The sequence below is a fragment of the Siphateles boraxobius genome, unplaced genomic scaffold (assembly GCF_051911475.1).
Source record: "Siphateles boraxobius isolate OS27281-9 unplaced genomic scaffold, OSU_SipBor_1 35, whole genome shotgun sequence".
Lineage (NCBI taxonomy): Eukaryota > Metazoa > Chordata > Actinopteri > Cypriniformes > Leuciscidae > Siphateles > Siphateles boraxobius.
Genome location: NW_027508975.1, coordinates 2,182,501 through 2,206,138, shown reverse-complemented (window position 1 = coordinate 2,206,138; position 23,638 = coordinate 2,182,501). Strand labels below are relative to the sequence as shown.

The window sequence follows — 23,638 nt, the reverse complement described above, 5'->3', positions numbered from 1 at the left end:
CGAAAGTCAAGTTGCGGTCTAGTATAACACCCAGGTCTTTTACTGTATAAAGTAACAGGACATCCTTCTAAATTAAAGTTGTATTGTAAGGGATTTTGTGGGTAGTTTTTTGGACCAATAAGTAGTACCTCCGTTTTATCTGAATTTAATAGCAGGAAATTACACGTCATCCAGCATTTATCAGTTCATTTATTATGAAACATTTTAGTTGGACGTTCAATGTTTTTCAAGCATTACGTTTCAAAACGTTCAGAGAACATTCCAAAGTAACATTCTCATAATTGTTTGCACTAAAATTCTAAAATGGAATGTTAATGTTTTCACTAACACGAGAAGTTATCGACATGTTAGAACATATTTTTGTTAAGTGGGATTGACTGGTTATTAAGGGTGTTGTAAATGAATTTTAAATAATCCATAAAATTACAGATTTCACTACGATCACACACGTCTCTGTAACAGCCCTAGGCTCTGTAAACCGAGGTCTATTATACCTTGAGAAAACTATCCGATAGCATTCCCATTCATCTGTGGCAGTTATTCAGCTGAACCATGATGTCCTGAAAGTACTTGATTTGTATTTTGCTCATTGGTCTGAGTTTCAGATAGTTTTCTAAATATGATTAAATCATAACAGAATTATATTTTTGAGGCGAACAATTATGTAACAATATGTCATCAGTAAAACCTGCTTTCCCAAAAGGGAGAGAGCCTCAATGCTCAAACACAATACTCAGCGCCGCCACCGGACATGCTCTTAATCTCCTGCTCCATATGCAAATATCCTGCTGCCACAGTTTAACACGGCCCTTCACACATGAGCTCATGGCCATTTCAAAGTATGCATACTATATCTACACAAGAACCAAGTGTATTCCCTCCCTTGCTGATCTGAGGTCATCGTGCCACAAAGTGACATGGACATTTAAGCTGCAAGTGTTAAAACAGATCAATGCACTGGAGAAACCTGTACTGTTGAATACACAGATGGCTTGTTACTGATATTGATAGCTATAGGTCTGTTTGAAAGACATACCTGGTGTGACCTCTGACCTTGATGATGCTGTATCAGTTCCTCAAAGCATCTAGATACCAAAGGGCTGTAAATCCTCAGAAGAGAGCAAACAGTCTTCTGGTCAGATATGACATCATTGATAACATCTACCCAAGCCGAGTCATTCATGTCTAAAGCCCCAGATGTTTCCCCAGGACATGCAGCATTCTGTCAACTTCCTGGCTATAGCTACTTCCAGGATATGTCTGATTTATCTATAGAGCTTGAAAGAACTATAGGCCAAAGGAAAAAACAAAACTATATAACACAAGTAAAATATGTGAATTATGTAGTGTGATATCTGCTGTTTTTTTAAAAAGCCACCCTTTGCCTAGATTACAGCTCTGCAAGCATGCTTTTGGCATTCTCCAATTAATATTATATTAATATTAAAAATTTATATTTCCCTACAAAGATAATTTCGCCCACACCAGTCCATTTTTTTGAATAGTAGCCTACTGTATATAGGAACATTATGTGCGCGAGCTTGAATTTCCCCCACTCCAATAGCCTATTTACATTAAACAGGGACAAATGGAGGGAAACCGGACAGTCTGTTTTTAATGTGAGACTGGTCAGAGAGAGAGAGAGAGAGAGAGAGAGAGAGAGAGAGAGAGAGAGAGGCCAGCAGGTAAGATAAACAGCGCGCTCTGGTGTGGTAAAATGATATCTGAAAAAAAGAGTCCAAAAACCAGCGCTAACACACATAAAAAAACAAAACAAACGAAAACAATAAAATGCTTTTAAAAAGGATTCCGTTTTCAAATGTCAGAAAATATTGTTAAATATACGTTTTAACCCTAGCTATTACATATATATATTTATATAAAAATCTAATATTATATATGTTATAGAGGTTTTATATTGGAACGAGAAATTTAAATCGGAAGTGACGTTTCGGGGAATATTTTCGGCCATGTTTGTGAGTGGCATCTTCATTGCGTTATACTTTGCTAAATAAATTGTATTTTTAAAACTCTTGATGATTTTATATATTGATAACTTCCACTAAAGTTCTGTTTCGTGCTCGAATTCTAACATTTTAAAATGATGACTCGGTGTGCGGGGCGGAAATGCGACGGTTCGCCGTGAGCGCGCGTCTGTTTCCGTCCGTGTGAGTGAGAGATTACTGACCCAGATCGAGATGAAAACAGGTCCTGCTGTAAGGGTCTAATGTCATTTTGCGCCACAGTAATCTGACTGAAATTGAGCAGGTGAGTGACATATTTTGACACGGTTTGTCACAATATATCGATAAACACAGAGTCGCGTGATGATGTTGGCTCGTTTGTGAGTTAGTGGTAACTATCACTAAACAGCTGTTAGCAACCTGTCCACTGGTAATAACCAAAAAACTGCCTAATACGCGCGAGCTTCAACAAGTCATGCATAAAAATAAGCAAAATACACAATGTCGACTAAAGGTGACGTTTTGGGGGTTATAGCCTACATTTAATATGCATCAATGCGCAATGTGAACTTGTATATACTGTATTAAAAACGCATTAAAATTCTGAACTGACATGTATTTCAATTATAATTTAAACCGTGAAGATGATTAGTGCCATAAATTAAATTATTAATTTGATTATTTTAAGATGTTGTCATCGACATTTCTTCATTTTCCGGTCTCTCAGTTAAATGACATCGCAAACTCAGCATGCGCTTACACGGTAAATAAAACCAGCATGAATTAATGAATCCGATTACTTGTAATTGTATTTGTGTTGGCGCAAAGAAGGTCTGTAATGACAGTTTGCCAGCCCGGATCTTAACACGTCTTGTACACACACACCTGTCTCTGTCTCAAACGCGACGCGACGCGACGCAATACTGTCACATCATCGCGTCTGACAGACATCATAACATCTCCAGATTTAAATCCGGTGTGCTTTGGAAACTCTCTTGGAACTATTATGAAATACATGAAGTGAAATTTATGCAGGTAAATATACCCAATGAGGTTATAAGGAATAAGTCATCCATAAATAAGAATTATGCCGTCACTTGTTCGCCTTTTATGTTGCTAAAACCGCAAAGGACAGTGTCTCGTCTGTGGAAAAACTGCTTCTGTCACCTTTCACTTTCATTGTATGTAATATTATGTATTTAAAACGAACGATGATTGAAACTGTCATTCTGCCAAACCACTTTTGTGTTTCACAGAGGATTGAAAGTGTACAGGTTGGAAACAATATGCGGGTGATTAAATTACTGAAGAATAGTGTGTGTGTGTGTTCATTCTTCACACCCTGATAAAACCAGCCATTGTTTGTTTGACATTTTAAGATGTATCTGAATGTTACTGTTTGTAAAGTAATGTAACCAAACGTTGAGCTTTTGGTTTTGTTTTTCAGTCAAGAATTCGGTTTCTTACTTCCTCATAAGTTGTGTTATCTGCCTGGATTTATTTGTTACACTAAATATTAATTTGAAATATCTTTGAGAATATATATTTAATCATTTATATTGTTTTATTTTTATTATATATACTTATATGTATTATATATTTAATATTATATATTAATTGTAATTGTATTTATTTTATATTACTTTTTAGTGCTGTCAAATCGATTAATCGTATCTAACATAAAAGTGTTTATATAATATGTGTATATATACATACATATGTGTGTGTGTGCACGTTTGTCTGTTTATATATATATATATATATATATACACATACACACACATATTTATACACATATTTATACACATATATATGTAATGTACACACACATATATTATATAAACACAACTTTTATTAATTGCGATTATTCGATCTGACAGCACTTTTTTTATGTCGCATCACCAAATTGTCATATTTTGGATATTTCAGTATTATATTCAGATATTTCAGAGTTGTCAGTAAATCAAAATAATAATGGAAAAGCATGGATTAGATCAGGACACTTTGATACATACAAGTTTGTTGCTTTTAACAATACAGAGATAAGATTTTTGCCCTAACTCTCTCGTCCCGTTTGTTTAATATGGATTTTTCCACAGAATTGGCCGCGCTGTGGTGCCATGCGGCTGTGGCTTCAGGAGGTGTTTGTGTGGACGACTCTTCGCCTGTCTGCTCACATCTCACATCATTTACCGCCCTGTATCGCTGGGGTTTCTGTATCATTTTTAGGGAAAGGTATGACAAACATTCTCTGCTATTGCAAGCAACTACAACACAAACTAATGTACGGTGTAGTCTTGGCTTTTGTTTAACGTACGCAAGATGAATTCGCTGTACGAGTTTGATATCTTTTTTTTCTTTCCAAGGCCTGTGCTCTTAGTCAGAAGATGCTCAATGCGGAGCTGAGGATGCGCAGCTGGAAATGGCCTGTCCAGTTTACCTCACTGTACCTGAGCTGTCTGTATTTCTTCTGTTCAGTCTCTGGTAAGCAAGTGACGTAGTGATTTCTGTTGTTATCTGTATGAAATTACTCCAAATCAGTGGCATAAGAAGAATGAATTGTTCTGCTGCCGACAGCTAAAGAACGGCATGATAATAAAGGGTGTGTTCACACTTGTAGTTCGGTTCTTTTGGTCTGGACTCCAAAAAAATGATAAATTAAGTCATTCTTAACACCAAACCTAAAGTAAAAAAAAAGGAGACTTTCATGACATATTTTGCGACAGAACTTACTGAACTGACAAAACAATGCTTGGCTAAATGCACTCATTGTATGTAATGCACCGCAAGAACGAGTGTACAACCGATGTACGCTCAACGGCTAGAGAATACCCATAATGCACTGTGAGAGTCGTGCCAAATGAGTTGCCACGTCTAACTAGAAGATGGTGCTGAATCATCCATACATCCATTTTCCAAAACGCTGGTCCAATGTGGCTACAGCGTAATATCATACAGGTATAAATTCCTGTTTAATTCATTATTAAATTGTATAATTAAGGTTTATACATAGTTTCCATGACAGCATTCAGGTTAAATCTTAAACAAGCGACTTTGTCTCTGCATGTCGCCAGTGGCTGGCGATGAGGTCACTAGTGGACTTCCCACTACTGGTTGCCTTTATGAATGACATCCAATGATGTGGAGAAGGATCATGCGCGCTCCACTCCTATTGGTTGTCGCTCCCGAAAGTCGCTCTTCATTTGCATAAAGTTAAACAGATCTCAACTTTGTCGTGTCGCCAGACACGCCCCATCCGGTCGCCAACGGTCGCTGTTGCGTGTGTCGCCGGAAATCGCCCGTCCCCATTGAAATTAACGGGGCTTTACTACTGGAGCCACCAGTTTGATATGTTTCAAATAATTATTCGTAACAAAGGCCAATTTCGGACACAGCCCAGTTATTCTTGACAATTTTGTCCTTAAGTTTTCATCTTGTGACATCACGTCCTGTTTTTGGTTCGTAAAGATGTCTTTGGTCCATGTTGCGTTCATATTAAAGTTAAACTAGAGTCTCGGTCCGCTTGTTTGATGCGCACCAGAATTCGGATGACCGCGTTCACACTCACACATTTAAATGAACAGCACTATCAGAGCAATGGCATCAGGGTTTGTTTGTAATCAAACCAAACCTGCCAATTGTGAACATAGTCTAAAACAACACAGCTAAAAATATAAACACTAAAACAAGACTAGTCAGCAGCATTATTTGACTAGTTGGATGTTAGACCATTGTTGGCCTGTAGCATGTATATGTTTGTGACTTTTTGCGGTGATGAGTGATGGCACTGATTTGGAGGATTACAAAGTGGGAAGCATAATGGATACACTGTGTTCGTTTTCACAAAGGGGGGAAATCGCACAACAGGCCTATAGTCCCCCACCCCATAGAAAAACTGCACGGGTGGGGCTTCCAACTGTGTCCTGCAGTTTAAGTTTCACTGCCACCCCATAATTAACGACCCTCTGTTGTCATGGTAACAGTCTTTAGAGACAAAACCGTGTCTATGAAGGGATTGGGGAACGGGGTGGATGTCTAACTGGACTCTGACTTCCTGGAACTTGTCAGTGCAGACAAGTGTAATTTATTAGTGACCTGTATGATAAACAGGCTTGTTTTGCAGTGGCACGGACAGGCATTATTTCCCATCGGATCACGGCTAGATGTGAGTCTACATGCATGGATTGTCAGTAGCCTGTTGTTCTGAGCTCTGCAGTTGAGCTTAATTGATTGACCTGTTGTTTTCTGAATTTAATAACCAATTGCATTGCGTATGAATTGTATATTATTTCTGATATATCTGCCAATATTAGCATATATTTAATTGTTCATGCTGATTATTTTTTATTATACAATATATTATTATTTTTTCGATTTAAATTACCTTTGCTTTCTTATGCTCACTTAAAATGATAAAATAATAATTGTAATTTATTTTGTATTCTTTAATTTAATAACAATTAAAATATATTATTTAATAATGAAAATAATTTAAATGTATAGCAAATCCAAATATTTTCTTCATGCTGTAAATTATAATGTTGGTTATAATGGTATTTAAATTATAAATTAAATTCAATTATTTGTTTATTTGCTTGTTTGTTGATAGTTCATTTACTATCAGACACACATTGGTTATTAGACAATATTAGATTTTTTACATTTATTCTTATGTGAATTATGTATACATATCATCTTAAATTGGATATTTGATGACACATGGTCATTTAATTTATATATATATATATATATATATATATATATATATATAAATATGTATATACATAATTTTTCATTTTTTTAATCTGCATTATAATTTTGTGGTAACTAAAATCACTTGTGACATTTAAGGCCAGGGATAGATATATATATATATATATATATATATATTTTTTTTTTTTTTGGACAAATTTAACCATTTATCGGTTATCGGCCCTAACATAAAAGTATTTATCAGATTATTGGTATCCTGATATTTCTTTATCTGATATCCCAGTGCAAACAGTCTAAATATTGACCCTTTTATTGTCATAGCGTTGCCATATTTAGTAAAAAAAAAATCTATTTTCTCCTTGTCAACCTTTATCTTTGCCTCGTATGTCCCCCTCTCAGGGGTTTCGGGCAGCATGTGCACAGTAACGGGTGGTGTCCTGGGTATCCACTGGAGCAGCGTCATCGGTCTGGGCTGGCAGCCCCTGGCAGTGGACCATTTAGGGGCTCGATGCTGGGAATCCTGCTGTATGAAGCCCTCCTGCGGTGCCGTGTGGAGCCTCGGTGGACGCTGTGTGTTGCTGACCTGTAGTCGAACGCAGGGCTGCGCCATTAGGTCTCTTCCTCAGCCGTATGTAGAATCTCTGGGGCTTCTTCAGCATCTGAACACGGGCATGCGCAGTAAGAGGGACGTGTTCAACGCTGAGGATGTCAGAGTGATCAGGGAGACGGAGCGTGTAAGCCATATTATATGATCTTAAACCCGTTCAGTTGTGGGTCTCATTCACTAATAAGTGCATACAAGTGTTCTTACTAATAAATGTGTTAAAAATATCCACCGGCAAGGTGCGTATGCTTGTTGTTATCCTCCTTCTAATGTTGATGAATCTGGATTATTCTACATGAGTGAATGAGACCAACTATCCTAAAGAATAAAATATTGGACTAACTGTTGATTTGCAACATATACTCTATATATTGTCTGATTAATGGATATTTAATTGTGCATGCTCATTTCCCATATTTTTACATTTAGATTACCTTTGCCTAATCTAAAGATTTAAAAAAATAAATAATTGAATGTGATATTTAATTATTTTATTTGATAATGATTAATAATATTTAATATTCAAAAATAAAATAAATCATTAATTTTCACTGTTAAATGTAAAAGCAGATCTCAAAAGGAATATGACTTTTTTTTAATACTGTATATTATAAAGTTGTGGTGACTTGTTGCATTTACAATTTGGGATTTTATTGATTTATTTTTAATTTATTTTGACAAAATCGTATATTTTTGATTCCTTTTGATTCTATTTATATTGTATTTGTTACATTTAATTGTGCATGCTCATTTCCCCTTTTTCACATTTAGATCACTGTACATTATGTTGTGGTGTGACTTGTGGAAATTTTCAAATAGGATTTTATTTATTTATAATTTATTTAGACAAAAAGTATTTCGAATTTTAATATCACTGTCCTGAAGCATAAAATCTTGCACTACAACATGCATATATGCATTTCATTTGATATAATTTCCCATATTTTACATTTAGATTATTTTTGCCATCATCTAATGTTAATTTTTAAGTTTTATTTAATAATGAAAATAATTTAATAAGTCTGTTAAATGTAATATAAAGTCTCAAAATGAATATGTATTTTTTAATACTGTACATTTATAATGTTGTGTTTATTTCGACAAATTTGTAATCAAATTTTAATGCCACTGTCCTCAAGCATAACATTTTGCACTTTTACTCTTGATTTGCAGCTTATCTCTGTGAACTAACTGATATTTTCACCCTCACAGGACAAACAGGACCGGTCTGTTAAACCCACAATGCCACTGACCACATCCCATGATGCAGCTCTTCCACACACCGCCGGTGAGATCTCCATCCAGTCCACCAGTGGCAGTGGCGAACATGAAGCCGGCTCAGTATCTGAGCATAATTCAACACTGGCTGCAGACACTGGAGATCATTCAGCGTTAAACAACAGTAATCAGTCTCCACAGTCCACGTCTGACACACATTCAGTGACTCCGACAACAACACCAGCTGGTACGACATACTGCCTTATAATTATGTGTTGTGTTGTGTTGTATGTATTTATTACCTTTCATGTGAGGTTTTCAAAGTCTACAAAGCAACATCTACAAAGCAGACTGATCTGTGACGTATTGTAACATTTGTTTCAGTGCGAGAGCTGGTCGTGTCTGCTGGCAAAAATGTGGAGGTCACTTTACCCCGCAGTGAGGTGGAACTGAATGCTTTTGTAGTGCCAGAGCCCCCTTCAGGTACTGCTCTAAATAAGCCATTGCAGTTGGCTTCTCCTCCTTTATCTTTGTTATAATTTCTCTGTTAATTCCTTTAGGGGCTAACTATGACTGGCGTTTGAGGACACATCCAAAAGACTATAGTGGAGAAATGGAGGGTAAACACAGCAAGACGCTTAAGCTCAGTAAGGTAAATAAAAGCGTTCGTTGAGTACAGGAGCTCTTCAGGAGCAGGATTGGACACCCCTGGCCTAAAAGTTTTTATATATATATATATATATATATATACATAAAAAATCAAACCTTTTAGACCTGGGGTGCGTTTCCCAAAGCCAACTATGGTCGCAAGTTCCGTCGTTACCAATAGAGTTCAACGGAAATTGGGATCATAGTTGGCCAACGATGCTTTTGGGAAACGCACCCCAGGGTTGTCCAATCCTGCTCCTGGAGAGCTAGTGTCCTGCTGGATATATATATTCTAAACATTCCTAATATTCCAAATGTTTCCCTTAGCTGACCCAGGGTCTCTATGAGTTTGAGGTGGTAGTGGATGGTGACGGTGCTCATGGGGAGGGATACGTCAACGTTACTGTCAAACCAGGTAACTTAAGTATTGATGTACCTGCTAATTGTATACTGGAATCAGTTTTCAGAGTTTTGTTTGGTCAGCCCATATAAGTCCTGCATTTCTTGCTTCTACAGAGCCACGAGTGAATAAACCTCCTGTTGCTGTAGTTTCTCCAAAGTTCCAGGAAATCTCCTTGCCTACAAGCTCCACTGTGATTGACGGTCAATGTGCGCATCACCTTTTTATTTGCTTTCACTAAACCAGTTTTTACTGTTGTATGAGCCATAATTGCATTTTATACTACTTGCATTATAAAAAAAAAAAGTAAAAAAAAAGTACTTTCCCTTTCGCCGTCAACTTCTGGGAGGATTTCAGATTATGCAAACTCTAAATCAACATGCAGTCATGCACCAATGCTAAAACTTTCTATGTGGCATAGTCATTTGTTAACAAACATTTATTACTTCAATGAGCTCATTGTTTCTGCATTCAATTATTAAATTGTTTAAATTAATATATTTTTTAGCCAACTGTGATTTGTATTTGTACATTTCTGAAGTCCATAACTCGTGCTTTTTCTGTAAAGCTGCTTTGAAAGGATGTGTATTGTGGAAAGCGCTATACAAATAAATGTGAATTTAATTTAACCTTTTAAAAAAAATTGGGATCAGTAAAATTATTTTGTTCTTGAAAATGTTTTTATGCTCAACAAGGTTGCATTTAATTGATTCAATTTACAGTAAAAACAATATAGTGAAAGATTATTAAACATTGTGCAGCCCCACTTTTAACGCATTGCTTAATATCTTTAAATATAATGTTCTCTGTGGTGGCCAAGAATGTCTAATGAAACATTTGTGATCATTAATGTCTTGTGTTCTCAGTGAGTACTGATGATGATAAAGTGGTGTCGTGGCATTGGGAGGAGGTGAAGGGGCCGCTCAGAGAAGAAAAGGCCTCGGGTGATACGGCTGTTCTCACCCTCACAAACCTGGTTCCTGGCAATTACACCTTCAGGTATGTCTTATATCCATTATTGATAGATATATTACAGGGCATATTCAGCAGATAACCACTGCAAACCAGTCTGGCAAACCAAAACTGTTTAAAGACACTCCAAAATAAACAACAAATAAAAAAGGTTGTTATACTATATCATATTTTTTCTTTAACAGACTCACGGTGACTGACTCGGATGGAGCTCAGAATTCGACCCAAGCCATGTTGTTAGTCAACAAGGCCACGGACTACAAGCCTACAGCTAATGCTGGACCCAACCAAGTGATCACACTGCCACACAATTATATCATACTGTACGGCAACCAAAGCACTGACGACCATGAGAATCTGTCCTATGAATGGTCACTCAGTCCTGAGAGCAAGGGCAAGGTGGTGGAGATGCAGGTACATGAGAAACACAATGCCATTTTGCAGTAGAGCTGCATGATGACGTCATCTCGTTTCAAACACCCACACGATCTTATTCCTAAATGACAACAATTTCAGCTTTGTCTAATAAACCTTTTACAAGTACGATCACAGCAAACATTCAGATCTGTGTTCTGACCCAGAGAGAGCAGTTGTCATGTCACAAACAGTCTTTTCAACCACACAGTATCATTATTTCTGTTACAATAATTCAAATTATCACAGAAGTACTGGGATAAAAGTTGAGAGTTCCTTTATAAATACTGATGTCTATAGTAGTGATCAAAATAGAGTAAATCACCTTTTGAAAGTAACTTAACACTTCAAATAAAGGTTGTATCATTACATTGTTACACCAGTAGGTGGCGACAAGTGACTGTTAAAAAATGCATGTCATTGAATCATTCCCTCAAGAGATTTGTTCATGCAGTTGTGCAAACACGTGTTCGAAATTGCCATCTTTAGCTCATTCACTATTCCCTACATTAGTCCACTAATAGTCCAGTTGAAGGAGTGAATAAAAACGAGTGAGTGAATTCGGACACTGAGTGCGCCGAAAGGGCTGCCGTTTTTGAATAGTTTGTGTTTGCTGTTTAATAATCATTTGAAACTTAGCAAACTGGCAGCTCCATTAGTAATACCCTCATTGGACCAGCGGTTTAGAAAATGGATGTATGGATGATTCAGCTGCGGCGCCATCTTCTGGTGAGACGTGGTAATTCATTCGGCGTGACTGTCACAGTGCATTATGGGTATTCTCTAGCCTTTGAGCGTACATTGGTTGTACACTCGTTATTGCGGTGCATTGTGGGATTGAATGAGTGCAATCAATAAAAACACCACTACAAATTCAGACACCACTACAAATTACCTCAAATGGTGCCCTATTTAAGTGTATAGGGGGGGATTTCGCACACAGCCCAAGTCTTCAAGAGCGAGTCATTGAATCATTCATTCAAACCGATTTTTTTAATAATTCATTCAAAGTAATTAGATATTTTTTTAAATAGACTGCAGCAATTAACATTTTGTCCGAACCTCTAGTAAATGACATGTTATTTTGTTTAGTTTGTCTGTTCAGAATCGTGATCTCAATTTAAAAAAATCAATTTATCCAGAATCGTGCAGCTCTATTTTGGATGCAATTTATGCTGCTTATGTCAGTGAGTGCATTAGTGAGCACTCTTGTGTTTTGTTCTCCATAGGGTGTGAGGACGCCCACTCTGCAGCTTTCTGCCATGCAGGAGGGTGACTACACCTTTCAGCTGACCGTCACTGACTCGTCTGGCCAGCAAGACACGGCTCAGGTCACTGTCATTGTCCAGCCAGGTATCTTTTTAAATACAGGGCACAATGATTCATACTTAACCTGTAAATCTACATTTGAAGCTTCTGTTTGTGCTTGATCTCTCTCTCTCTGGATGTGAAATCCCTTCAGAGAATAACAAGCCCCCTGTAGCGGATGCTGGTCCAGATAAGGAGCTGACGCTGCCTGTCGATCGCACCACACTGGATGGCAGCAAGAGCACCGACGACCAGAAAATTGTCACGTACCACTGGACAAAGAACACGTCAGTTACACACGATCACTCTTCCCGCGTTCATTTTATGTATATTTATAATTCCTAATAATTAAAATTTTCCCGTACAAAGTGTACAGTCTAATTATATGGACTGGATGTATTCTGTTAAGGCTAATTTAACACATTTAACATACAGTATCATTAAAAATTTGGGGTCAGTAAAGTATTTTTTTTGTAAGAAATACTTTTATTTAACATGGATGCATTCAGTTTATCTTAAGTGACAGTATAGACTTAAAATGTTATGAAAGATTTCTGTTTCAAATAAATTGATTTTATTTTTTCTGAAGGATCATGTGACACTGAAGACTGGAGTAATGATGCTGAAAATTCAGCTTTGATCACAGGAATAATTTACATTTTAAAATATAACAAAGTAGAAAATGGTTATTTTAAATTGTAATCATATTTCACAATATAATAACAATACTTCTGTATTTTTGATCAAATAAATGCAGCTTTCGTGAGCAATTAGAGACCTTTCAAAAACATTTTAAAAAATCCAGACCCCAAATTTTTCCAGTTGTGTGTGTATATGTATACTTTATGTACTAAAAATGTATTTACTATTCAATGGTTTACTCATCTACTACAGTAGTGTGATGTCTTTTGGAGCTGTTGTTTATCAAATATTATTATGAAAATATTTTGAATTCATTTTAATGCATATGTTGAATTGATTTACATCCCAACTTTTTGTATCAAATGTCTCACTTTTCAAATGTACAGGGTAGTAATGTAGTTTTTTTAGTTGTAGACTCATGGCTTATATGTTTTTGATGGTGTCACAGGGGTCCAGACGGGGTGAAAATTGAAAATGCGGACACTGCGATCGCTGTGGTGACGGGTCTGCAAGAGGGCGAGTACATTTTCATGTTGACGGTGACGGATGAAAGGATGCTGGAGAATTCTGACACAGTCTCTGTCATCGTCCGAGAAGGTGTGCGTCCTTAATTAAATCCAAGGAAAGTTTTATGTTGGTGTTAGGGCGTTTTCACACCTGAAAGTCCGCACCAAGGTCCGAACCAAAGTTCACGTTTTGATACATTTTATGCTTTCAGAAATTATGCGAGCGCACTAAAGAACTTTACGTGACATACTTGCGTCCTGTCGTCATCATCTATGTGTGCTGCATCTTGACATTGATTGGTTTGTTAATGGACGTGCATCTGACGTCAGCGTGTTGTCAATTCGGCGGGTAACTTTGACAACATGAATGAACAGACGCATATCGTTGCAACTGTATTGTTATTTTTTCGGCATAATTACCTGCAGCACCAACTTATACACAAGGCTAGTTCAAATTCGCCAAATGAACGTCCTCGTCGTGCGAACATTTTATCGTCGCCGGCAGGAAAGGAGGAGGAATGGTCTGATGTCATCAGACCATGATACTTTAATTAAAAACCTCGTCTACTCCTCTCCCCATGTGCTACCACGGCTCATTTTTCCTGCCACCTTCTGTTTTTTCGGCTATGCGGGAACCACTGGAACTTCCTGTAAAAGGTCTGAAAGTCCGAACCATACTGAAATGCTTTCACACTAGAAACGAACCAAACCTTTGTTCAGTTTGATCCGGACCAATACTACCTCTTTTCGTCGGACCAAATTTCATCTGTTTGGTCCGGGGTAGGTTTCACACCTGTAATTTTGATTCGGACCAAACTGAAAAGTCCGAAAGTCCGGACCAAACAAGGTACAGTAGGTGTGAAAGGGCCCTTAGTTAGAAAACTTTGCTCGTTTCGTTCTATTAGGGTCTGTCTTGTCATTTTAGAAATAATTTTGCTTTTGGCTTGTTCATATCAGAGGATGATCAGCCACCTGTTGCCAAAGTGCTGTCCAGTCCTCCGATCACTCTTCCCGTCCGTACAGCAGTTCTGGATGGTTCTCGATCATCAGATGATAAGGGTAGCATCAGCTACCTCTGGACCCGTGAAGACACAAGCCCGGCTGCAGGGGTCAGTACTGTTTATAAAGCGAAATTCTTACTGGCATACACATTACGTTCATGGCTCTGTTGAATATTCAAGCATACTGTGAGGTGGTGACAGAACAAGGGAAACTGGTTAATTTGGTACAGTATTACCTTAAAGAATGTGTTCCTCAAAGATCGAGGAGCCATTAATCAGGACCAGAAAACGACACTGTTGAAATGTGCACTTTGTTTTTCTCTTCCAGGATGTCCTGAATAACTCTGACCACCAGGCAGTGCTTTTTATTGGTAATCTGGTGGAAGGGAAGTACAGTTTCACCCTGACTGTAACTGACAGTAAGGGAAAGACCCATTCTGACAAAGGCACTGTAGAGGTTCGACCAGGTCTGTATGCTTGTAATTTTTTAAATAGCATTGTATTAAAGAGGTTCTATTATGCTTTTTTATATTTTCAACTTTCTTTAGTGTGCAGTGTTGCTGTTTGAGCATTCAAAGTCTTGATTTTGTTTTTGGGCTCTACTAGAATTGGTTTGAATGTTCAAAAATCACCTTATATTTCCACATCTCTGACATTGTTGCAGCTCCTCTCTTCTCAGTCTGTCAGTAACGCTCTGTTTAGTTTCTATCTCTATGAAGTCTCTATAAGCACACTGTGCTCTGATTGGTCGGCTGGATCAGTGTGTTGTGATAAGGCAATCGCTTTGAGCGCGTTTAGGAAATGTCCTGCCCCTTACCACAATCCCGCCTGTTTCAACACACTACTAACTAACTTAACCCAGGCCCCGCCCCTATAAAGGGGACCTATTATGCCCCTTTTCACAAGATATATATAATAATATAAGTCTCTGGTGTCCCCAGAATGTGTCTTTGAAGTTTCAGCTCAAAAATACCCCACTGGTCATTTATTATAGCTTGTCAAATTTGCCCCTATTTGGGTGTGAGCAAAAACACGCCATTTTTATGTGTCTCTTTAAATGCAAATGTTAAAAGAAGTTACTGCTTTAGAACTGGACATTTCTGAATAGTTAGTGGATAAATCTGTGTAGTTGTTGTGGAGTTTAGTTAATTCAACTCATTGACTAGCATGTACTGTCATGTTAATCTAAAAACTTTTGTGCAAATCGAGCGTTGGACTGACCCTCGTTTGTGAAGCGGTCCGGCGTAAAATGATTTGAGCAAATATTGAGCAAACACTTTAATGACTTTCTTTGGCCCATTTTTCTTCATAAATGAAATTCAACCATTGTGTCCTCAGTGGCTCAGATGCAAGGGAGTCTATGGAGACTCTTAAGTTCGTTGGTACATCCAATAACAGAACATTTGTAATGATTTTTTGGCACAGACATTGTGTATATCCAGCTTTTACAGCGAAGAAAACAGAAATGGCGACTGCTGCAGCTCACAGTTTACACACACTGTGGATACACATGTGTTCAAACACCTTATAAAAGTATTTTGCATAACAGGTCCCCTTTAAATGAGGAATATTGTGACGTGTTTGTTCCCGGAAGAAACTCAAGACTAAAATGGAGGCGTTTCAGGGAGTTCAGAAACACTGACACCGATATAGAGAATAACTCCCGCTGGAGGCACTTTGTGCTTTGCAACTTTTTTCATGCTCAAACAGCAACATTACACAGTGACACTAAAAAAAAGTTGAACTTGTAAAAAATATATATATTAAATTATACTATAATTCTCTCATTCCTTCTCAGATGTTTATGTGCGAGACTTGGTTGAGCTGATCCTAGATGTTCCTGTGGATAAGGTGTCCCGCAGACAGAAGGACATGTTCATCAGGCAGGTTGGCGTCCTTCTGGGAGTCTTGGACAGTGACATCATTGTGCGAGAGATTAGCGCCTTCAATGAGCACAGGTAAATCCAGCTTAGCGCAAGTTAAGGGTTCATAGGCCGCGCTAAAGTTAACGCCTCATCTCCACTTATCTGATTAAATTGCTTCATGGCACTGTAAAGAAACCACAGAAGAACTTTGTTGTCACATAAATAGAATAGAGCGCTGCAGTGATGACATATTTTTATAGGTCATCACCATCACCCTGATTCCTTCCACAAAAACCCACACAAAGTTTTCTATTGGCTTTTGGATTATTGCAGAAAATAAGCTCTGTGATGAACAAAAGTTTATGATTCTTGCACGTTTTGTATATCATGATAATTTTCTGAATTTTGAAGCCCTAATTTCAAACAGCAGAAGTGAAAAGCTAAACATAGGCTATAAAAAAAACGACACTACAGTCACAGCTTCAACGTCACCATCACTAAGATTCTGACAACTCTCTCAGTCTTTGTGTTAAAAACATTTCCCCTGAAAGTTCGAGTTATAATAGTTTGCAGAGATTTAAATGAAAATGAAGAAATAGGATAACCTTTCACTGGTGAGAATGTTTATTTTTTTATATGTATTATAGGTTTTTACTATGGTATTTTTTAATGTTTTTGCATTTACTATGGTAACTTTTAATGTTGTGTTAGCTGACGCTTTTGTCTTGTATTGTGTTAGTTTAGCAAAATCATCTGTTGAAGTCTATTGCAGATATAGTCAACTTGCTCTCGAATGTTCATGGCTTTGACCATACGTACAGCGGCCCACAGAAAAAGCCAATAATGAGGCATCTGTGTGTATATATAAACATTAATGGAACCAGAAGTGCTAAAATGGTAACTTGTAAACAAATTTGCCATCCCTGCAGCACTCTATAGTACTTTTGAAGTGAATGTTTAAAATCATGCACACTCACATGTTCCAGTCATATTAGAAGTTTTATAAAAGCTGTTTTATTTGATATATGTTGCATATATGATGATTACTTGCGTACTTTACAGCACTCGCCTGGTATTTCTGGTATCTGGAGGTCCTGGACGACCTCCATTGACTGGTCATAGTGTTGCTATGGAACTACGCAACAAACTTCGCAAGCAAAAAAATGAATTCCTTATCTTTAGGGCCCGACGAGTGGACACAGTTAGTGAGTATTCATATTAAACGCCCTATTAACCCATGTTTTTATTGTAGCAGTGGTCTTGTATTAACCGTCTGATCTTTCCCCAGTCTGCCAGCTGAACTGCTCCAGTCACGGGGAATGCGACTCCTTCACCAGACGTTGCGTGTGCCACCCGTTCTGGATGGAGAATTTGTTCAGTACTTATTTTGGGGATGCTGTGAGCAACTGTGGTGAGGGGACACTACAAATTGTTGAGGGAAGCTGCTTTAAAGAGGTCCTATTATGCCTTTGATTTTGTTTTTCGGCTCTACTAGAATAACTTTCAAAAAACACTATTTTTCACATATTCTCTATTGTTGCAGCTCCTCTCTTCCCAGTCTGCCAGTACCGCTCTGTTTAGTTCCTGTCTCTATGAAGCCCCTCCTTCTGAAAAGCTTAATGTGCTCTGATTGGTCGGCTAGATTAGTGTGTGGTGATTGGTCAATTGCTTTTAGCGTGTTTGAGAAATGTCATGCCTCTTAACATAACCACCAGTTTCAACACGCTACTAACTCAATCAGGCCCCGCCCCTTTATTTAGCTCGGGCGGGAATTATTTAAATTAGAAATATTGTGACGTGTTCGTTCCTGGGAAGAAAATTCAAGACTACAATGGAGGCGTTTCTTTGCAACTTTGCCGACATTTTTCTTGCTCACACAGCTTTCTAACACACTAAAGAAAGTTGAACAAAGTTACATGTAGTTTAATGGCCTGTTTATGTTTTCTTTCAGAATGGAGTGTATTATACGTGACGATAGCATCATTCATGACCGTGGTTGGCATAGCGACTGTAATATGGGGTATTGTGTGCTGCTGTCGAAGGTAAGGCTTAGACAAATGATAATCTGTTTATTAGGTTTTTTATTTGGAGTTTATTGCTAGTATTTATTAAAAGTGTTCTTGGTGTCTCGAGCAGACGGAAAAGCAAAGGGAGACGAAAGAGCCGCTATAAAATGCTGGATGGAGATGAACAAGAGGCTCTGGAGTTACAGTTACCAAGACCTGGTAATAAAATTATCCATCAGATCTGTCAGTCGCTGAACTATATTTTAAATGAATAAATTACGTAATTGTTATTAATCACTTATTTAAAGATGTTTTTCCGAAGACAGAGTAAAGAATCGAATATACACTACCATTCAAAAGATTTAGGGGGAGTAAGATTTTGTTTTTTTAAGTATATTTTTATTTAGCAAGGATGCATTAAATTGATCAAAAGTGACAGTACATTATAACGTTACAAAAAAAATTTTTGTTTAAAATAAATGCTGTTCTTTTGAACTTTCTATTCACCAAAGAATCCTGAAAAAAATATTGCAGTTTGTACAAAACATTAAGCAACAGTTTTCAATAATAATAATAATAAGAATGCCAATAAGTGACATTTTGAAATATATTCACAATATTACATTTGAGACTTTCAAAAACATTCAAAAACCTTACCGACTCCAAACTTTTGAACCGTAGTCAATATATTTGGAACAGTGTTAATAATGGTTTATAAATGCTTTTTTATATTTTATTCACTTTATATTTTTTATTTTAAATGAATAAATTATTTTATATTAAATTCATGTGTTAAATTGACAGCTCTAGTTTATTTTAACCCTATGATACGTCCTCCATGGCTAAGATACTTCATCCTGTCCTCGACTGATTCCTCCAGGTCGCTTGAAGTCCGTTCCTGCTCCCTCATCCTCCGCGCTCATGCACTCCGATTCCGATCTGGAGAGCGACGACGGCCAGGCGGGCGTCCCGTGGTCCGATCGGGAGCGCGGAAAACTCCTGCCGCCCCAAAACGGATCTCTGCGTAACGGCCAAGGTCCTCATAAGCCCAAAAAACAAAAAGAGGAGCTGCTTTAGCACACAGACCCAACCTCTAGTATCCCACCAACGCACTGTTCACCCCCTCATCCATGACGCGTGTCACGACCTTAATTCGGGAGGGACGTGCGGGACTTCAGGAATGACCTCTACACCTGCGTCCTCGGGTTGAATCGCAGCCCAGTCTGAGCCAAAATGAAAATGCATTTAAACCCGAAAGGTCAGATCTGTAGAGCCATCCACCTCAAAAGACTATGAGAATGTTCCTGCTTCACTGCAGAGATATATGTGCTAGCCGAAAGGGTTGAGCATTTCAAAGTAGCTCCCTGAGGAACTTTTCCCCACCAGAATGTCTCATCTCACCGCGGATATCTGAGCCTGCCGCACTGTCCCCTTCCTTCGAAGCTTCCTGATATGACAGGCAGCCTGTCACATTCAAACACTGCCTGGCATGTCTAATAATTTGTATATTTTTACTTTTGGTAATAATGCTGAGAGTGAGTCCTAAGGCACCCAACAGTGCCATGTATGACTGCATGAGAAGGCAAGATTTGTTTTTCCTTGTTTATTTTTTTTTTTCATGGTTTGCATGTATTAAATTGAGACGTGTGTGTGCTACACTGCAGTCCTGCCCCTTTAAACACCAGCAAATGTGACGTCCGCAGCATAATAGCCATGCTTGTCAAGGGTTTCTTCTCTTTAAGGGGGAATATCATACACTGGAAATTGTATTGGATGTTGCACTGGAGCCAGTCTCTTACCCCCTCCGGTTTTGAGGATGAATGTGACAGGATGGGGTCTGACTTACTCAAACCGGAACAGCCGCCAAATAATAAATCATGTTTTGTTACACTTGGCTTGCATTAGTTCTGCATTTTAATCTTTTTGGATTTCTGATGAATGTCTGTTCAGAAATCATCATTTGGTTTTAAAATATTTTCAGGTCAGCCACGAATCTTTTCAGTTCCAATGTTACTTGATTGTTTATTATGAAAAGGTTGAATGTTATTTTGACGATGTCTGCGAATTATAATTTTTTAAAAATAAATGTTCCTCCCTACATGTCAGTTGCAGATGAGTGCATGGGGAAAATGAAGAATTTTTTTTAATCCATGCTTTTTTGTTGTTATTTAAAGAGAAGATTCCCTGTTTCATGTGACTTGTTCTAATTCAACTGGAGTAAATTAAAAAATATATATATTTACAGCTGTCTTTTTTTGTTATATTTGATGTCTGTCCTTAATCTCATAATTGTACACCATTTCTTGTAAACTAAAACCTGAAACCAAATTAGATTCCATTTGCCTATATTTTTGTTTTTAATTATTGTGATCTTAGTGAATGAGCACCTAATTTCTATAATTTAATTTCTATCATTCAATGTTTTTTTGGGGTCTAAAATTGATATGTTAAAAAGGGGTTATTTACAGACCGATTTTTATTTTGAGATTAACTATTTATTTTGTTGTTCATATGTGTACTTAATAAGGAAAATAATCTACACTGTATTTTAAGGTCCCTTGTTTGTAATTATGCTTAGCTTTTACTATATGTAACATGCATAACAAGGACACTGTAACTGTTACTAAAACGGTGTTATAACTTTGGAAATTAGTGTTGGCAATGCCCTGGTTTAAAGCACACAAAGCAAACTATTGAAAGCTGTCTATTTATTACAAGGCACTTGTTAATTCCATGCACAGTTTGTGACATCAAAATTGTGACATCCACACTTCCTGTTTTGGCAACAAGTATATGTACTGAATCTCAAATGTCTCCTCTCCAGCTCCACAAATAATTTTGGCCAATACTTCAAATTATAGACTGTAAATAAAATAAAAAGTCTAACTATAGACTGCTACAAACCTGCCAGTTAGCAAGAGGAAAAACTAAGAAAATAAGCTTTCATTATTACATAATAATGTCACATGTTTTAGATGGTACACTGAGGGAATTCCTTTTATTAACGCTACATATAATTACCTAGATTGCGAATAAAACAAATTTGATGTTCGTTCTCAGTCTTAAGTCTTCCTGTTCCTGTTTTACTCTTTTTCATCACTTTATAACACACTCGTTCTCTCTCTCTCTTTCTCTCCTTTGTCCTTATAAGGAAGTGGATCTGTTGGTGGAGTTTGGGCGGAAACGGCGCGCAGTGACAGCTGGGAACTTCAACACGCTCATACAGGAAGACAACGCAGACGGGGCGCCCTAACACACCCATTCAGCATCAAAGATTAAAACCAGGACCACTGTAACATTTCTCAGACGGTAAAGGTAAGGAGAAAAGGCTGAATGCATTTCCTAATTGATTAGATATGTGTGTTAAGCGACTTCCCGGCGAAAATCGTCTCTGCGCAAATCATGACAACTAAAACGGGCATCGCTCGCGCATAATGCTCTCAAAAGCGATACATTCTCACAGTGGCATTAGGCCTTATAAATAAAACGCGATTTATCATACATTTGCATGTGTGTAGACTTCTTAACTGCAGTCTAAATGCATCGGTTGGAAAAGTTCCTGATCTTGCAGAGCTCGCTCAGTGATGTGAAGTCCGACTCATCTCTGCGAATCGGTTCTTTCGAATTGTACGTTTCGAGAACCAGTAGGAAAACAATTCAGCGATTCTTTTGCGTCATTACGTCATGGTGTTCCAATATAACGCTTTTCGAATGTTTGGATAGTTTTCACAGACTGTGATGACGCGTTTTAACGGTCATCAGCATCGTAAATCCTGCAGTTTCTTGTATTTTCAATCATTTAAAAAAAATATGTCCATTTATAACACTATACTTCATATTATATTACCTTGCATCAAATTACAAAAAAATATTTTTTATGCTAATACAGCAGCTGTGTGAGGGACGATCAAATTAACATCTTTCTCCCTTCTGACTGCCGCTAACAATCTCTCCATTTTTTTCCTCTTTTGAAAGTTGTGAAGACAATATTGTGGAGTTTTTATTTTGCTATTTGAGCAAATGAGAACACGCAAAATATATTTAATGTCTCTTATTCACCTCTATTATAAGAAGTTTACCCAAATATGACTACTTCTGCTTCTGAGAAACCCGGAAATGTCAAAATGGTCAATCAAGGTGTAAACAGATCCACAAGTTTTATTTGTAACATTTCTAGAATTCACCTGCATCAAGTCAAATCCTTGTTCATCGTGTCACAGATCATTCATTATTTTTGGGTGTAACTTTAGGTGGTGAGAATTTGATTAAAGAAAACCGTTTGACAGTTGATTCGGTTCAATTAAAAATGCTATACTCGGTTCAACTGATTCACTGAAAAGATCCGATTCAAAAGAACACCGAAAATCGCGACAGCGCAAATGTAGGAAGTGAGGCGGGTGTAAAGGGCAGGAAATCTTAACACAAGCTTGTCGCGATCGCCAAATTGTTTCCGTTTTAATATTATTTTCTATAAACAATCGCTCAGTATTGTCTGACTGACCGCGCGACCGTTTTGTGCCGGCTGGCCTGATTATTCAGTCAAATCACATCACATCAAATCTCTTGGCTTGTCTCTTGCTTCGTGTCCTATTGCAATCACATTAATGGCTTGATTGCTTGTAAAAAAAAAAAAAAAACAGTAGACTACTGGTCGTGTCGTGTTAATAAATGGCACATCACATCCTGCGCTGTGTCGAGAATGGATGTGAAATGGCCTAGTTTTACCAGTCCTGAAGCATAAATGACCTGTTTTTATGTCCAGAAGAGCAGCTTACACCCAAATGCTTGCCGATTTAGTCTTGTCTATGAATTTACTGTAGTTTTCTTATCTTGTTTTGATATGTTTACCTTTAGGGTGTTACCGACATAATTTAAAGCAAGTGTGATGTAATGCTTCTGTATTGAAGCACATAAACTATTGCTTTTAGTCTCGTCTTAACTATTATAAGCTGGGTTTGAAATGAAAGGAATAGTTCAGCATTTCATCATTTACTCACCCTCAAGTTGTTCCAAACCTTTTTTCTGTGAGAAAGATATTTTGAAGAATGTTTGCAACCATTAAATTTTAACAAGGAAAAAAATATTATAGAAGTCAGTGGGGCCCATCAACTGTTTTGGGTGAACTAGCCTATCATTTGATTGAATAAAGGTTTCATAATTTAATAATGATTTAATAAACCAGATGATCAAAATCACTGCTTAGATTTAAGCATATTTTTTGTTTTGTCTTGTAAAAGTTCTGAAAGGCTGGTAACTTAATTTAGTTGCCTGGTAAAAGTTAATTTCAAACTGTGATTTATAAGTAGTTAAGATTATTTCCCACATCTGTATGTTGCAGTTTCTGCAATGATCGTTGGCTTGTCCTCAGTCTGGTTTT

General features: G+C 37.4%; 3 protein-coding genes across 3 annotated transcripts in view; 2 read left to right on the top strand and 1 right to left on the bottom strand.

The window, feature by feature from the left end:
• The window catches only part of ppt1 (palmitoyl-protein thioesterase 1 (ceroid-lipofuscinosis, neuronal 1, infantile)), a 356,601-nt gene that overhangs the window by 317,821 nt on the left and 15,142 nt on the right, over positions 1–23,638 (bottom strand). The window lies entirely within an intron of this gene.
• On the top strand, positions 1,943–20,503 carry kiaa0319l (KIAA0319-like ortholog). The gene is made up of 22 exons (XM_077195806.1): positions 1,943–2,268; positions 4,064–4,199; positions 4,331–4,448; positions 7,077–7,411; positions 8,494–8,746; positions 8,884–8,982; positions 9,060–9,151; positions 9,475–9,562; positions 9,664–9,756; positions 10,414–10,546; positions 10,705–10,933; positions 12,163–12,286; positions 12,396–12,528; positions 13,332–13,480; positions 14,347–14,498; positions 14,719–14,857; positions 16,189–16,348; positions 17,318–17,460; positions 17,544–17,666; positions 18,207–18,297; positions 18,392–18,480; positions 19,142–20,503. Exons 3-22 carry the CDS (start codon positions 4,352–4,354, stop codon positions 19,336–19,338), a joined length of 2,919 nt encoding a protein of 972 aa, XP_077051921.1. The 5' UTR covers positions 1,943–2,268; positions 4,064–4,199; positions 4,331–4,351; the 3' UTR covers positions 19,339–20,503.
• Positions 21,290–23,638, top strand: part of cap1 (CAP, adenylate cyclase-associated protein 1 (yeast)) — a 12,964-nt gene continuing 10,615 nt past the window's right edge. Inside the window, exon 1 of the mRNA XM_077195843.1 lies at positions 21,290–21,576. The gene's annotated coding sequence lies outside the window, so the exon portion shown is untranslated. The remainder of the gene's footprint in view (positions 21,577–23,638) is intronic.

Excerpts from the sequence above, each read along its gene's own strand:
- kiaa0319l (XM_077195806.1), top strand. The coding sequence starts at position 4,352 with ATGCTCAATGCGGAGCTGAGGATGCGCAGCTGGAAATGGCCTGTCCAG. Across the intron at positions 8,747-8,883 it reads TCCGACAACAACACCAGCTG|TGCGAGAGCTGGTCGTGTCT; the intron begins GTACGACATACT and ends CATTTGTTTCAG. Across the intron at positions 14,858-16,188 it reads CACTGTAGAGGTTCGACCAG|ATGTTTATGTGCGAGACTTG; the intron begins GTCTGTATGCTT and ends ATTCCTTCTCAG.